Source organism: Cynocephalus volans, chromosome 10 (assembly GCF_027409185.1).
Source record: "Cynocephalus volans isolate mCynVol1 chromosome 10, mCynVol1.pri, whole genome shotgun sequence".
Lineage (NCBI taxonomy): Eukaryota > Metazoa > Chordata > Mammalia > Dermoptera > Cynocephalidae > Cynocephalus > Cynocephalus volans.
In genome coordinates this window covers 52,005,493-52,018,743 of record NC_084469.1, presented here as the reverse complement: position 1 = coordinate 52,018,743, position 13,251 = coordinate 52,005,493, and the positions used below count along the sequence as shown (strand labels likewise).

At 46.7% G+C, this 13,251-nt stretch overlaps 1 protein-coding gene across 2 annotated transcripts in view; it reads left to right on the top strand.

Annotated features, from left to right (window-relative positions):
- Positions 1-13,251, top strand: part of HIF3A (hypoxia inducible factor 3 subunit alpha) — a 31,676-nt gene that overhangs the window by 9,832 nt on the left and 8,593 nt on the right. For both annotated transcript variants that reach the window (XM_063112164.1, XM_063112165.1), the window contains exons 6-11: positions 174-382; positions 1,802-1,908; positions 2,146-2,293; positions 8,417-8,526; positions 9,427-9,617; positions 11,204-11,308. In XM_063112164.1, coding sequence (XP_062968234.1) covers positions 174-382; positions 1,802-1,908; positions 2,146-2,293; positions 8,417-8,526; positions 9,427-9,617; positions 11,204-11,308 — 870 coding nt within the window. The remainder of the gene's footprint in view (positions 1-173; positions 383-1,801; positions 1,909-2,145; positions 2,294-8,416; positions 8,527-9,426; positions 9,618-11,203; positions 11,309-13,251) is intronic.

Below are 13,251 nucleotides of genomic sequence, written 5' to 3'. Positions count from 1 at the left end.
GGGGTTGGAACATGGGGGTCTTCAGAGCTCTCTGAGCTGAGTCTCTGTAGTCCTCAGGGATTTCTTCTTCTCAGCTCCCTGTGGGGCCCACAGAGACCTTCCTCCTAGCCCCATGGGTAGCCAAGGCCCAGATGCATCACTGCCTCATCACCCCCCTCCCCGCCCTGGCCCAGGTGCTGCACTGCTCTGGACATATGAAGGCCTATAAGCCCCCCGCAAAGACTTCCCCAGCTGGGAGCCCCAACTTGGAACCCCCTTTTCAATGCCTGGTGCTCATCTGTGAAGCCATCCCCCACCCAGGCAGCCTGGAGCCCCCGCTGGGTCGGGGGGCCTTTCTCAGCCGCCACAGCCTGGATATGAAGTTCACTTACTGCGATGAGAGGTGGGCAGGGACCCGCCGCGCACCCAGCTCTTCCTCTTCCCTTCTGCCCAAATCCACTCGCTCTGCCTCGCCTCCCACCCTCCCCACCCCCATGACCTCTCTTTCTCTCTCTTCTGTTTCCGTCTCTCTCTGACTCTGCTCTCTCTCTCTCTCTCTCTTCGTGTGTCTCTGAACTTTCTGTGGGTCTTTTGATCTTTGACTCATGCTATGTCTCTTTCTGTTAGTCTGTCTCTTAGTGTCTCTCTCCCTGACCAACTGTTGCTTTTCATAAATGAGGCAATTTGTGTAAAGCAGTCAGTGCAGTGCACAGCACACAGGAAGCACTCAATAAACTGTCATTATTAATTCTCCCTCTACCTTACTTTTCTCTTTTTCTCTCTCCCTCTCTTCTCTCTGTCCATCTTTCCCTTCCTGCCTCTATCTTCCATCTTTCCCTTGCCCTGGAGTCGTGCTTAGGAATGGTGACTCTGGATTCAGACCACTTGGGTTTAAGTCTGGGCTGTGTGTCCTTGGCCAAATGACTTTACCTCTCTGTGCCAGTTTCCTCATCTGTCCTGTGGCATCATAAAACTTAACTTGTACATAGAACCTTAATTGTACAGTCGTTCCAAGCACTCGATGAGTTGCCTGGTGAAGAGCTTAAGAGGAGTGTCTATTTTTAATCATCATCATTATTACTTTTTATTTCTTTTCATTCTTTCTTCTTTTTCTTTTTGTCATTTTCTTTCTTCTGCCTCTCCTATGTCTTTCACTTTCTCTTTTTTCTTCTTTTTTCCTTGCTCTTTCCTTTTCCACTCTCTCTCCCTTTATGTTAGTTTCCTATGGCTGCTGTAAAATTACTACGAACTCAGGGGCTCAAAACAACACAAATTCACTGTCTCACCATTCTGGAGGTCAGAAGTTCTGAATGAGTGGTACAGGGCCAAAATCGAGGGCTGTGTTCTTTCTGGAGGCCCCGGGGAGAATCTGTTTCCTTGCCTTCCTCAGCTCCTCGAGGCCGCCAGCATTGCTTGGCTCGTGGCCCCTTCCACCCCCTTCAGAGCACATCACTTCAGCCTCTATGTTCATCACTACAACTCCTTTTCTTACACTAAACCTCCTGCCTCCTTCTTATAAGGACCTCCATGATCCTATTGGGCCCACCCAGATGATCCAGGATCATCTCCCCATCTCAAGATCCTTAACTTCATCCCATCTGTGAGGTTCCTTTGTGAGATCCCGTATTGACAGTTTCTGAGAATTAGGATGTGGACATCTTTGGAGGCCCAGCATACTCCTCTGTTTCTATTTCTTACTCTTTCTCTCTGTTGTTTCTCTACATGTTGCTGGCTTTGTCCCTGTGTCCCTTGCCCCTTCCCTCCACCCACCCTCCATCTGAGCCAGCTGGACCCTGACCAGGCCCTGCTCCACCCACCCCAGGATCGCAGAGGTTGCCGGCTACAGCCCTGATGACCTAATTGGCTGCTCCGCCTATGAGTACATCCACGCACTGGACTCGGATGCAGTCAGCAGGAGCATCCACACCCGTACGCGCCCCAGTTCCCCAGGCCTGGAGCCATCTGCTGCCTGATCCCCAGCTGACAGCAGTCCCCCAGTTTCCCATGCCCTAGGGAGGCTTACCCTGCCCACCCAACACCAGCCGCCTGCTCCCTGAGCCCCAAGGAACCTTCTTTTCCCCCTCATATCCAACTCCCAGCCCCCAGAACCTTCTCTCCCCAGTTGCCCCTTCTGTGGCCTTGACCCCTCCTTGTCCCCCTCCTCAGTGCTGAGCAAGGGCCAGGCAGTAACAGGGCAGTATCGCTTCCTAGCCCGGAGTGGTGGCTACCTGTGGACCCAGACCCAGGCTACGGTGGTATCAGGAGGCCGGGGCCCCCAGTCGGAGAGTATCGTCTGCGTCCACTTCCTGATCAGGCAAGTGAGAGGGGAGTGGGGTGGCTGCGTGTGTGGGTCTGGGCTGCGTGTGCATGGACACGAGCGTGCATGGGGATCATGCATAAGTGTGTGCGCCTGTACATGTATGTGGAACATCTGTGGACGTGTGAATACGCACATGTGTATCTGCATGTACACAGGCATGTGTGTGGGTGTGTGTACCATTCATTTAAATTAAAAAGGACTCTATATTCAAGTTAAAATAAGAAATGCAGCAGAATCATAGGGCCTTTTTTTGCTTTGTAAAAATTGGGATATAATTTATATACAGTAACTTCTCTTTTTTAAAAACTTTTTATTGAATCAAAATTGATTATACGAGGGCCGACCCCGTGGCGCACTCGGGAGAGTGTGGCGCTGGGAGCGCGGCGCTTCTCCCACCGTGGGTTCGGATCCTATATAGGAATGGCCAGTGTGCTCACTGGCTGAGTACCGGTCACGAAAAAGACAAAGAAAAAAAAATTGATTATACGTATTTTGGGGGCTCAGCGTTGAGATATGTTGATCAAATCAATATTATTAGCATGTATATGTTACAAATCCTACTTATTTTTATGCCCCTTGTCCAATCTTACCCCATCCCCCTGCCGGTCCCCCTTCCCCACTCTAGTTACCCTAGATTTCTTCTCTCCTTCTGAGAGAGTAATGGTTACTCTGTTGATTTGTTGACTAGATGATCTGTCCAATGCTGAGAGTTGTTATCAGGTCCCCCAATATTATCATAGAGCAGATGCTGCTTCTGTCACTCTGGAATGGGCTTTGTGGAGAGAAACATCCTCTTCTTTTCTTTATCTCTGCTGGTGACTCTCCTTGTGTCACTGCACTCCAGTGGCTGGCAGACCATCTGCGTGGTGGTTATGACATCTAGCCACTTTTGCTGCAGCCATGGTTATTGTGGTGCCTGTGGTGGGCCACCCACATGGAGGTGATGTTTTTGGCATGCTCCTTGGCACTGGCAGTGTGCCTGGTTTTGGGTGGGGTCCGGTCCCCGGCTCCATCTATCGGGTCCCCGGGCAGATCCCAAGGTGCTGGCGTGGTGTACCAGGTTGTGTGAGGGGGGTCTGGTCCCTGGATCCATACCTCAGGTCCCTAAGCAGGCCCCAACACAGTGTGCCTGGTTGTGGGAGGGGGCTCCGGTCCCTGCTCCATGCCTCACACCCTTGGGCAGACCTGAGGTGCTGGTGGTATGTCTGAGCTGGAACAAATATTTTTGTCCTTTGCTTACTTCTAAAGTGGGGGAAATTTCTGTTGGGACCAGTACTTGAGCTCTCTTTTTAGCAAAATTGCTGCTTTGCTGCTGCTTCCCTAGGGAATGCTTTTTGTGCAACCAAGTTATAATGGTTGACTTTATAGGTACTTCCAGCTCTCCAGATACACAGTGCATCTGGGTTGTGTAGTAACTCTGATCTGGGCCTGAGTCTTTTCATCAAACTCCATCCCATGCCATTCTATATTCATGACCAATCTCCTCTGAGTGGTCCTATGCTGATTGGGGTGCAGGTCAGCTGTCCTTGCTGTGTCCCTGTGTTCCCCCAGTGGGCCCATCTCCCCCACCACCTGTGCTACAAACACTTCCTATGGGATGGGCTGTGCACCAGTCCCTCATGATGACTCACCAGCCTCTGAGTGGCTCCATTTTTTCAGTTGTTGTGGCTCCTCGCTCCTATGTGGGTCCACGGGAACCCTATTAGTGGTCTTGCTGTCCTGGGGGCCACCAAGGCCCTGTTCTCCCCTGCCACCTCCACAAGCAACTTCATCCGAAGGGCACAGCTGTGGCTTTTGCCAGCTCCTGCTCCGTGTGCTCAGCAGTTCCAGCATTAAAGCAGCTGCAGCACGAAATGGTCAGAGTAGTTTTTTGTTTCTCTCATTGTGGCTTCTCCTGCCTTCATGCACTCTTTAGGTCTTTCCTCCTCTTCCCCTGAGCTCCAGCGGCCCCAGCTTGGCTGATGTTACATTTTTATAGTTGTAAATTGGTTGATTTGTGTGAGAGAGTGATTCTTGGGACCGTCTATTCGTCATCTTGACCGGAACTCCCAGTAGCTTCTCTTTTTGGTGTACAGTTCTATGAGTTTTGACAAATGCATGCAACTGTATAACTACTACCACAATCAAGCTATAGAACAGTTTTATCATCCCCCAAAATTATCTTATAGTCAACCCCTTCCCTACCCTAGTCCCTGGCAACCACTGATCTGTCCTCTGACTCTAGAGTTTGCCTGTTCCAGAATGTCATATACAGGGAATCATACAGTATGCAGCCTTTTGGGTCTGGCTTCTTTTACTTAGCATAATGTATTTAAAATTTATTCATGTTGTGGTTTGTATCAGTAGTTCCTTTTCAATGCTGAGTAGTATGAATGGACTACAGTTTGTTTATCTATTCCCAGTTGGAGGACTTTGAGCTGTTTCTGCTATTTTGGGTAATTACAAATATGACTACTAAACATTCTCATACAGAATTTTATGAGATCACACATTTTCATTTCTCTTGGTAAACACTTGGGAGTGGAATGGATGGATTATATGGTAAGTGTATATTGAACTTCAGAAGAAACTGCCAAACTGTTTTCCAAAATGGCTGTACCATTTTGCACCCCCATCAGCAATGTCTGAGAGTTTCGGTTGCTCCATATCCTTGCCATCACGTCATATTGTCTGGGGTTTTTTTGTTTTGTTTTATTTTGCTTTAATTTTATTATAGGGCACACTCACCTCCTAGCTGAGGCTCCCCCAAATTGATACCAAACTCACAGGTCTGGCTGCCTGCTCCCAGACAAAAGCAAATCAATCAAAAGTCAAATGATGGTGAAAATGGAAGTCAGCTTTTATTCAGGAATACCAGTGAGCTGAGGAGAGATGTTAGGCTCACCCATCTCTTTGTTAAACCTGAAGGAGAATGGCTAAACTAAAGCTATATCAAAAACTCAGATTTACTGGGGGGGTTTTAAAGAGGGGGATAAGCTAATGGAATGTGGGAAATGAAAAGCAAGAGAGAGGGGCACATGCAAGGGGCCAGGTGCAGTCTTGCCAAGACTCTGTCTGGTTTCTGCTCCTGTCCTTGTTATCTCATGGTCCTTCTGGAGGGGTGGGATCAGCATAGCTTTCTTGACGTCTTCCTTGGTTTCCCTTGGATAGTACATGCAAGTCTACAGCTTCAGGCTGGCCAGGAAACAACTTAATATTCATGTAAATAATGTCATCTTTCCCCAGAGATGACCAAGTTTCAAAATATCAAATAATCATGGGAAAAGAGGGAATTCAGAGAAATGCATGCCAAGAAAAAAACTGTGCTTTTTAAAATTTGCCTACGGCCCATGTGGTTTTAGATCCCAACATGGCTTCAGTCCTGCTCACTCCAACAATTTTAGCCATTCTAATAGGTGTGTAGTAGCCAAATTATAGGCTTTTTACCCTCATGATGCATCTTAGAGGTTTTTTACTATTTAGAAATGCAGGGGTGTTGATAACAACATTACAGTGAGGACAGGAAATTATCACATAAGACAGAGTTAGAATTATAGCTTTTCTTCGAAGGCTGTTTTACAGGAGGTGGCACAAAAGCCTTAGCGGTTATCCCAGATCTAGGACGTGCTTCAAAATATAAATCAATTCATATCTCAGAGCCCTTCCGTGGCTCCCCAGAAGGAAAGCCCAAGCACCTTAGTGTGGCTCACCAGGCCATGTGGGACTCCTGCCTCCTTCCCCTTCTCACTCACTCTCCGAACCTCAGGGCCTTTGCACATGCAGTTTCCCCTGCCCAGAGTGCTCTTCTCTCTCCCCTCATCCCCTTTCTTCTGAATTATGCCAACTCATCCGTTCAGTCTGATCTTGGATATCACTTCCTGAGAGACCCTTTTCCTGAGCCCCCACACAAGGTCAGGGTGCCCTGTTTTCTCTCCTGGTATCCTGTACTTTTGCTGTAGAGCACTGAATGCCATTTGTAATTATTCTGTTTACTTGTGTGTTCAGCCAGGCCTTCATTTATTGCCCTTTTCAAAATTGCAAACCCCCTTCTCTGCTTTATTTTTCCCCTAGTACTTATCGCTGTCTACCCCAACACTGTCCTATAAAACTGTGATGCCAGCCACATATGTCATTTTGAATTTTCTAATAGCCACATTAAAAAGGTAAAAAGAACTAGGCAAAATTAATTTTAATGATACATTTTATTGTGCATACATATAGATACACAATTCAATACAATACATCCAAAAATTATCGTGTCAACATATAATCAATATAAAAAAATTGAGATATTTTAGATTCTTTTTTTACACTCCATTTTTAAAATCTAGTGTAAATTTTACACTTGTACATCTCAGTTCTGACTAGCCACATTTCAAATGCTTTATTTCATAGAAAGATATATAGTATGTTTTGTGGCTAGAGATACATTTAACATACAAATAATATATTTTACTTAAGGTCTGTCTTTTTCCCACTAGCATTTAATCCCCATGAGGGCAGGGAGTTTTGTCTGTCTTGTTCACTACTGAACACAGTGGTGTCTAGATGGTTCAATAAAAAATAATAACAAACACTTGTGCCTGACACAGTTGTATGCATTTTACATGTATATTTTTTGCATATATTTTTACATGAGTATTTTACTCATCTAATCCTCATAATAACCTGGGGAGGAGATACTGTTATTATTTATTTATTTATTTATTTTTCTTAAAAGATGACCAGCAAGGGGATCTTAACCCTTGACTTGATGTTGTCAGCACCACACTCATCCAGTGAGCTATCTGGCCATCCCTATATGGGATCTGAACCCGTGGCCTTGGTGTTATTAGCACCACACTCTCCCGAGTGAGCCACGGGCCAGTCCCAGGAGATACTGTTATTATTCTCTCTTTACAGAAGAGGAAATTGAGTCCCAGAGAGGTTCAGCCACATGCTCAAGGGTCACACAGTTTGTAAGTGGCAGAGCTGGGATTTGAACCCCGGCTGTTGGCTGCAGAATCCTTGCTCTTAACCACTACATAGTACTGCTTGACTAGAAGATGTTTGTGAAATGAACAAGTGAATAAACTCCATGTGGCGTATGTGCATATATGTGAACCCAAATATGTGGAGCATGTGAGCATATCTGTTCCTGTATGCACTTGGGCATAGATGAGTGTTCCTGTTTGTGCTTCTGTGTACCGAGTGTGTGTACATGTGTGATTGTGTGTGCTTATGTTTTTCAAGGGAATAGGGGTGGTTTTGGACCAGCCTAAATTGGAATGTTTCCAGCCCAGGAAGGGTTTTGTGAGGCTGGGGAGGGGTCATAGCTCTCAAAGAACTGATTGGAGAACTAGGCTCACCTGCATTCTGTCCTGTAGGGGGTTATGCAAATGAGATGCAAATTAGGGCCCGGTCCTCAGCTCCAGACCAACTCTCCAAAGCCAATTTGACCGATGAACATTTGGATTGTCTTCACAGCCAGAGACTGTGGGAGGGGGGTGCAGGAGACATAAGAAGGATGTATTTATAAATCTGTTCCCTCGAATATGAAAAATGTCTATGAATAGAAACTTCATAAGTAAAATCTTATTCATAAAAATATAACCCTATGAATTCTTCATATTTGGTAATGTAATGAAGAATATGTTAAAAATATATTTCTCATCAATGTATTTATAAGAATAGGATTATAAGTAAATATCTTTCAAGAGAATATTTAGTTCTTAAGGCTTTCACTCCTCCCTCTCTCGGCCCCTTGGTCTCCCCCTCTTTTTGCCCTGCAGTCTGCCCCTCTGTCCCTAGATCTTCTCCTCCCTCTGCCTCTTAGTGTCCCTGCCCCCCACCCCTCAATCTCCCTTCTCTCTGCCCAGGCGGTGCTAAATGCCAGCTCTTTTTTCTGTCTTCTTTCTACAGGGGGAGCTTGGGAAGTAACAAACTGAGCTTTCTTTTAAATGCTGTTGTGATAAAAAACAGTCAACAAAAATCAAATCCTTATAAGAAAGAAATAAATGTGGAGAATTATTTCCTGCAAAACATCTTCCCGCCCCTGGACGCAATTGCCTCTTGTAATAGGACATCACCTAAGGGGGCTGCTGGGTCTGGACCAAGGACCCTCCCTGACTCCTACTCCCCTTTCTGCCTTGTATCCAGCCGGGTGGAAGAGACCGGAGTGGTGCTGTCCCTGGAGCAAACGGAGCGACACTCTCGCAGACCCATTCAGCCTTCTCAGAAGGACTCTCCTAATCCTGGGGACAACCTTGGTATGGGGGAGGGCTGGGGCCGGGAGGAGCCTTGTCTTCAGGACCCTTGGGAGAAAATCCAAGTGCCTTAACATGGCTCACCAGGCCCTATGGAAAGTGCCTCCTGCCTCCCTGTGTTTCTCACTCACTCTCCGAACCTCACCTGCTTTCTTAGAGCTCTTGGTACATGCCAGACTCTTTCATGCCTCAGGGCCTTTGCACATACCCTTTCCTCTGCCTAGAATGCTCTTCTCTCTTCCCTCCTCCCTCTTCTCCTGTGTCTGTGGGATGCTTGCTTCAGTCTCTTGTTGCCCTTTGCTCTGAACTTTCTATGGCTCCCCATTGCTTCCACCCTTCAGCTTCTTCCCTGTTCTCTCTTCACTCCTCTTTGGTTTCCAGCAACCTTGACCCTCCCAAGTCTGGCCCCTCCTCCCCCTTTTCTTCCTCCTCCACCCCATCCTGGACAAGCTTCTCTCCCTGTTTGTTCTTCAAGGCCTCATCTTCTCTAAGCTATTGCTGGCGGCCCGTGCTCTTAGGTGTGGGATGGGGTTGCTGTTGTCCTTTCATTTTCAGCCCTCTCTGAGCCATGTCTTAACCTCTGGGGACTTTAGAACCTCCTTGAGGGCTGTAGGTCAGTCTTTTCCCCTAAAGTGCAAACCCCCCAGAGCTAAAAGGAAGATGCTGTTCTGGGCCACTATGCCCCTCCCTAGAACCCTCCAGGGCCTCACACATCTACCAAATAAGTTTAACACCTGGCCCAGCAAGGGTTCTCCAGGCTCCTTCTCTCCAGCACTAAGGATGGGGCCATCCTGCCTGGTTGTTGAAGACATGGACTCTGTTCCCTGGGGTTGGTGCAGAGGGCCTTGGCCCTCAGCCCTAGGTGACTGCCCTGTTTCTTCCCCCTCTCCATGTGTCCTGCAGATGCCCCTGGGCCCCGGATTCTTGCCTTCCTGCACCCCCCCGCCCTGAGTGAGGCCACCCTGGCTGCAGACCCCCGCCGTTTCTGTAGCCCTGACCTCCGTCACCTTCTAGCGCCCATCCTGGATGGGGCTCCGGCAGCCACCACCCCCAGCACACCGCCAGCTGCGCGGTGCTCCCAAAGTCCCCTTCCGGTAAGCAGTCCCACCTGCCTGAGCCCTCAGGACCCAGGAGGCCTTAGCCTTTGGCTTAAACCTTGCTGTTCTCTGGGCCTCGGTTTCTCTATCTGTGTAGTGGAAAGGTTGGGATGAGTTGGGGTTCCTTTAAGACCTAGATTCCAGATTCTTCAATTGTTAGAATTCCTGAATCTGGCTTCCCACCTGGCATATTTATAATTGACATGGGTCACTTCCCCTCCCATCCCCCTGGCTGGTGACCAAGCATCCAGGCACTCTGAACTTTGACATCAAAGAGTCAGAATATGTAGTGTCCTAGGGCCAGACAGTGGCTCACTTGGGAGAGTGTGGTGCTGTTAACACCAAGGCCACAGGTTCGATTCTGTATTAGTCCGTTTATGTTGCTCATAACAAAATACCCGAGACTGGGTGATTTATAAAGAAAATGAAATTTATTGCTTACACTTTCTGAGGCTGGGAATTCCAAAGTCCATCTGGTGGTGGTGACAGTGACCCAGGGGTCTCACATTGCAAGATGGTGGAAGTAGAGAGAGCAGAGAGAGAGAGACAGACAGACAGACTCTCTTAAAGCCCTCAGAACCATGCCCTGACCACCATTTTTAATCCATTCACTACTGCACAGTCCTGCAATCCAATCACCTCTTCAAGGCTCCATCTTTCACTTACCATAATAGGGTTTCCCACCCTGTTAACAGTCACAGTGGGGGCTAAGTTTCTAATACATAAAGCTTGGGGAGCACAATTCAAGCTTCAATGAGTTTTGGGGGGACATAATTCAATCCACTGCAGGATCCCTATATAGGGATGGCCGGTTGGCTCACTTGGGAGAGTGTGGTGCTGACAACACCAAGTCAAGGGTTAAGATCCCCTTACCGGTCATCTTTAAAAAAAAAAAAGAATGTGTAGTGTCTTGATTTATACAGAGCTGGATTCAGATCCTAAATCTGCCACTTATTAGCTATGTTGCCCAGGACAAGTGAGTTCCTGAGGCCTTAGTTTCTTCACTTGCGAAGTGAGGATAATCTCAAGTTAACGTCATTGGTTATTGTGAGGGTTAAATGAGATCATTCATGGGAAGCACTTAGTAGTGGCCAAACACCTAGTAGGTGCTCAATAAACCTTGGCAGCTACCATTTTTACTTACAGCACACCTTTGACCTCAGTGGGTACATATTATCTGGTGTCAGCCCTCCTTATCCCCACCCTTCACCCCAAGAAAATATCTTCACCTGAGAAATATAGACTGTGACCTTTGATTTCACCCTTTGCCACTGGGACAGCTGGACTCTGCATTATTTTCCCTTCAGACTATTTGACTCCAAGATCTTTGACCCCAGAGGGCCTGAATATGTTGGCCTCAGGCTCTGGTCTCTCTAAGCTTCAGTGTTTGCCTTGTCAAAATCCAGGCACTGTGACTTTTGAACATTGAGCTACAGGACTCATTTGCATTTGCTATTTGACACCCTTGATGCCCCAGCTCTGACATTTGGCCCCCATTTCTACCCCTGGGCTCCAAACTGTCTTACTGTTTGCTACTTCGCAGGCTCAAGATTTCCTTAAGCCTCTACTCCATTTCCCCACAGGCTGATCTCCCAGATGAACTGCCTATGGGCATGGAGAATGCACACAGACTCTCTGCTTCCAGGAAAGACCTCGAGGCAGTAGAGACAGATCTAGATATAGCTCAGGTAAGGGCTGGAAGAAATAGTCTTCACCTCTTTGCTCTGGGGACTGACAGATCTGGGCTTTAGAGAAGACTGGTGGGATGATTAAAGAGATAAGTGGATAGATGGACCATTGTATTCATTAGGTGGACAATGGTGGGTGTTTGGATGGATGTTTGGATGGATAGTTGGATAGATGGACCATTGGCTCATTGTCTGGATTAAAAATGGATGGATGATATTTGGATGGATAATTTATGAAATGGATAGATAATATGACAGTATCATGACTTACTAGTTATCTATTGCTGTATATCAAATTACCTAAAAACGTAACACCTTGAAACAATAACATTTATTATGTCATGTGGTTTCTGAGAATCAGGAATCTGGGAGCAGCTTAGCTGGTGGTTTTTGCTCAGCATCTCTCATGAGGTTGAAGTAAAGCTGTCAGGGCTGTCATCATCTGGGACTAGAGGATTTGCTTCAAAGCTTATGCACATGGTTGTTGGTAGCCCTCAGTCCCTCACTGGCTTTGGCTGGAGGCCTCAGTTCTTCATCACATGAACTTCTACATAAGCTGCCTAGATGTCCTTACAACACAGCACCTGGCTTCCTCCAAGGCAAGAAACCCAATGGAAAGAGAAAGGAAGACAGGGAGACAGAGAGAGAGAGCAAGCTGTACTGTATTGGTCATATAGACCTACCCTAGTACGATGTGGGAGGCAACTATGTAAGAGTGTGAACACCAAAAGTCATGCAGAATACACTCACCCTCTCCCAAGACCCCCAGAATCTTTTCCTATTACAGCATCAGCTTGATGTCCAGAATATCATTATCTGAATCTGGTCTGGTGCACACAAAGCTTCTCAAGTATCAAGTTCCTCTTGATCTGTTTGCCTGTGAACCATAGAGACAGGTCATGTGCCACCCACATACCCAACATACAGTGATGGGACAGGCATAGAGTAATTGCCATAGACGCTCCTATTCAAACAGGGAAAGAGGGAGCACACAGCAGTCACTGGTCTGTAGCAGTTTTGAAATATATCTGGGAAAATATTGGAAGTTCCTCGATTAGGACTCCTACTACTTCCCAGTTTTTCACCATGGCTCTTGGTGCTGCCCTCTGGGCCCTTGGCTTCTCACTCTGAGTAATCCTTCCTTTTCTCTTTCCTTTTTTTTTTTTTTTTTTTTTTTCCTGGTGCCTGGCCAGTACAGTAATATGAACCCATGACCTTGGTGTTACCACCATCATGCTCTCCCAAATGAGTTAAATGGCCAGCCCTATCCTTCCTTTTTCATAAAAGGTAACATGTATTTTCAGCTGAGTAGTTTTCTCAACCTGCTTCCTGCTTATAGAATTTTGGTGGTCCAAGGTCCTCTTTTCATTTTGTACCATCTCTGTCCATTTCAGGCCAAGCTGGCAATGTTTCTGTTCATATAATTCTCTTTAGACAACTTTGTTGGTCTCATGTGAATCTATTTAGAGTTTGCTCCATTAGACAAAGCCACACCCACAAGTCACTTCAAGATAAGCCCTTCTCTACCTTAGCTTCTGCTGAGATGGCTGAGTGACAGTGCCCTTAAGTTTAATAGAAGCCCTTTTGTTTGAGAAGATCTATTAGGCATACCCTTAAACTCCTTAGAGTGCTGTATTAGTCCATTTCTGTTGCTTATAACAAAATACACAGAACTGGGTATTTTATGAAGAAAGTGAGATTTATTGCTTAAATTTCTGAGGCTGGGAAGTCCAAAGTCTAGGGAACACAGCTAGTGAAGTTCTTGGTGGTGGCGACAGTGATGGCAGGATATCACATTGCAAAAAATGATGGAGCAGAGAGAGCAAGAAACTCTTCCTACTCCACTTTTCTTTTTTTTTTTTTTAAAGATGACTAGTAAGGGATCTTATCCCTTGACTTGGTGTTGTCAGCACCACGCTCTCCCAAGTGAGCTAACCGGCCAT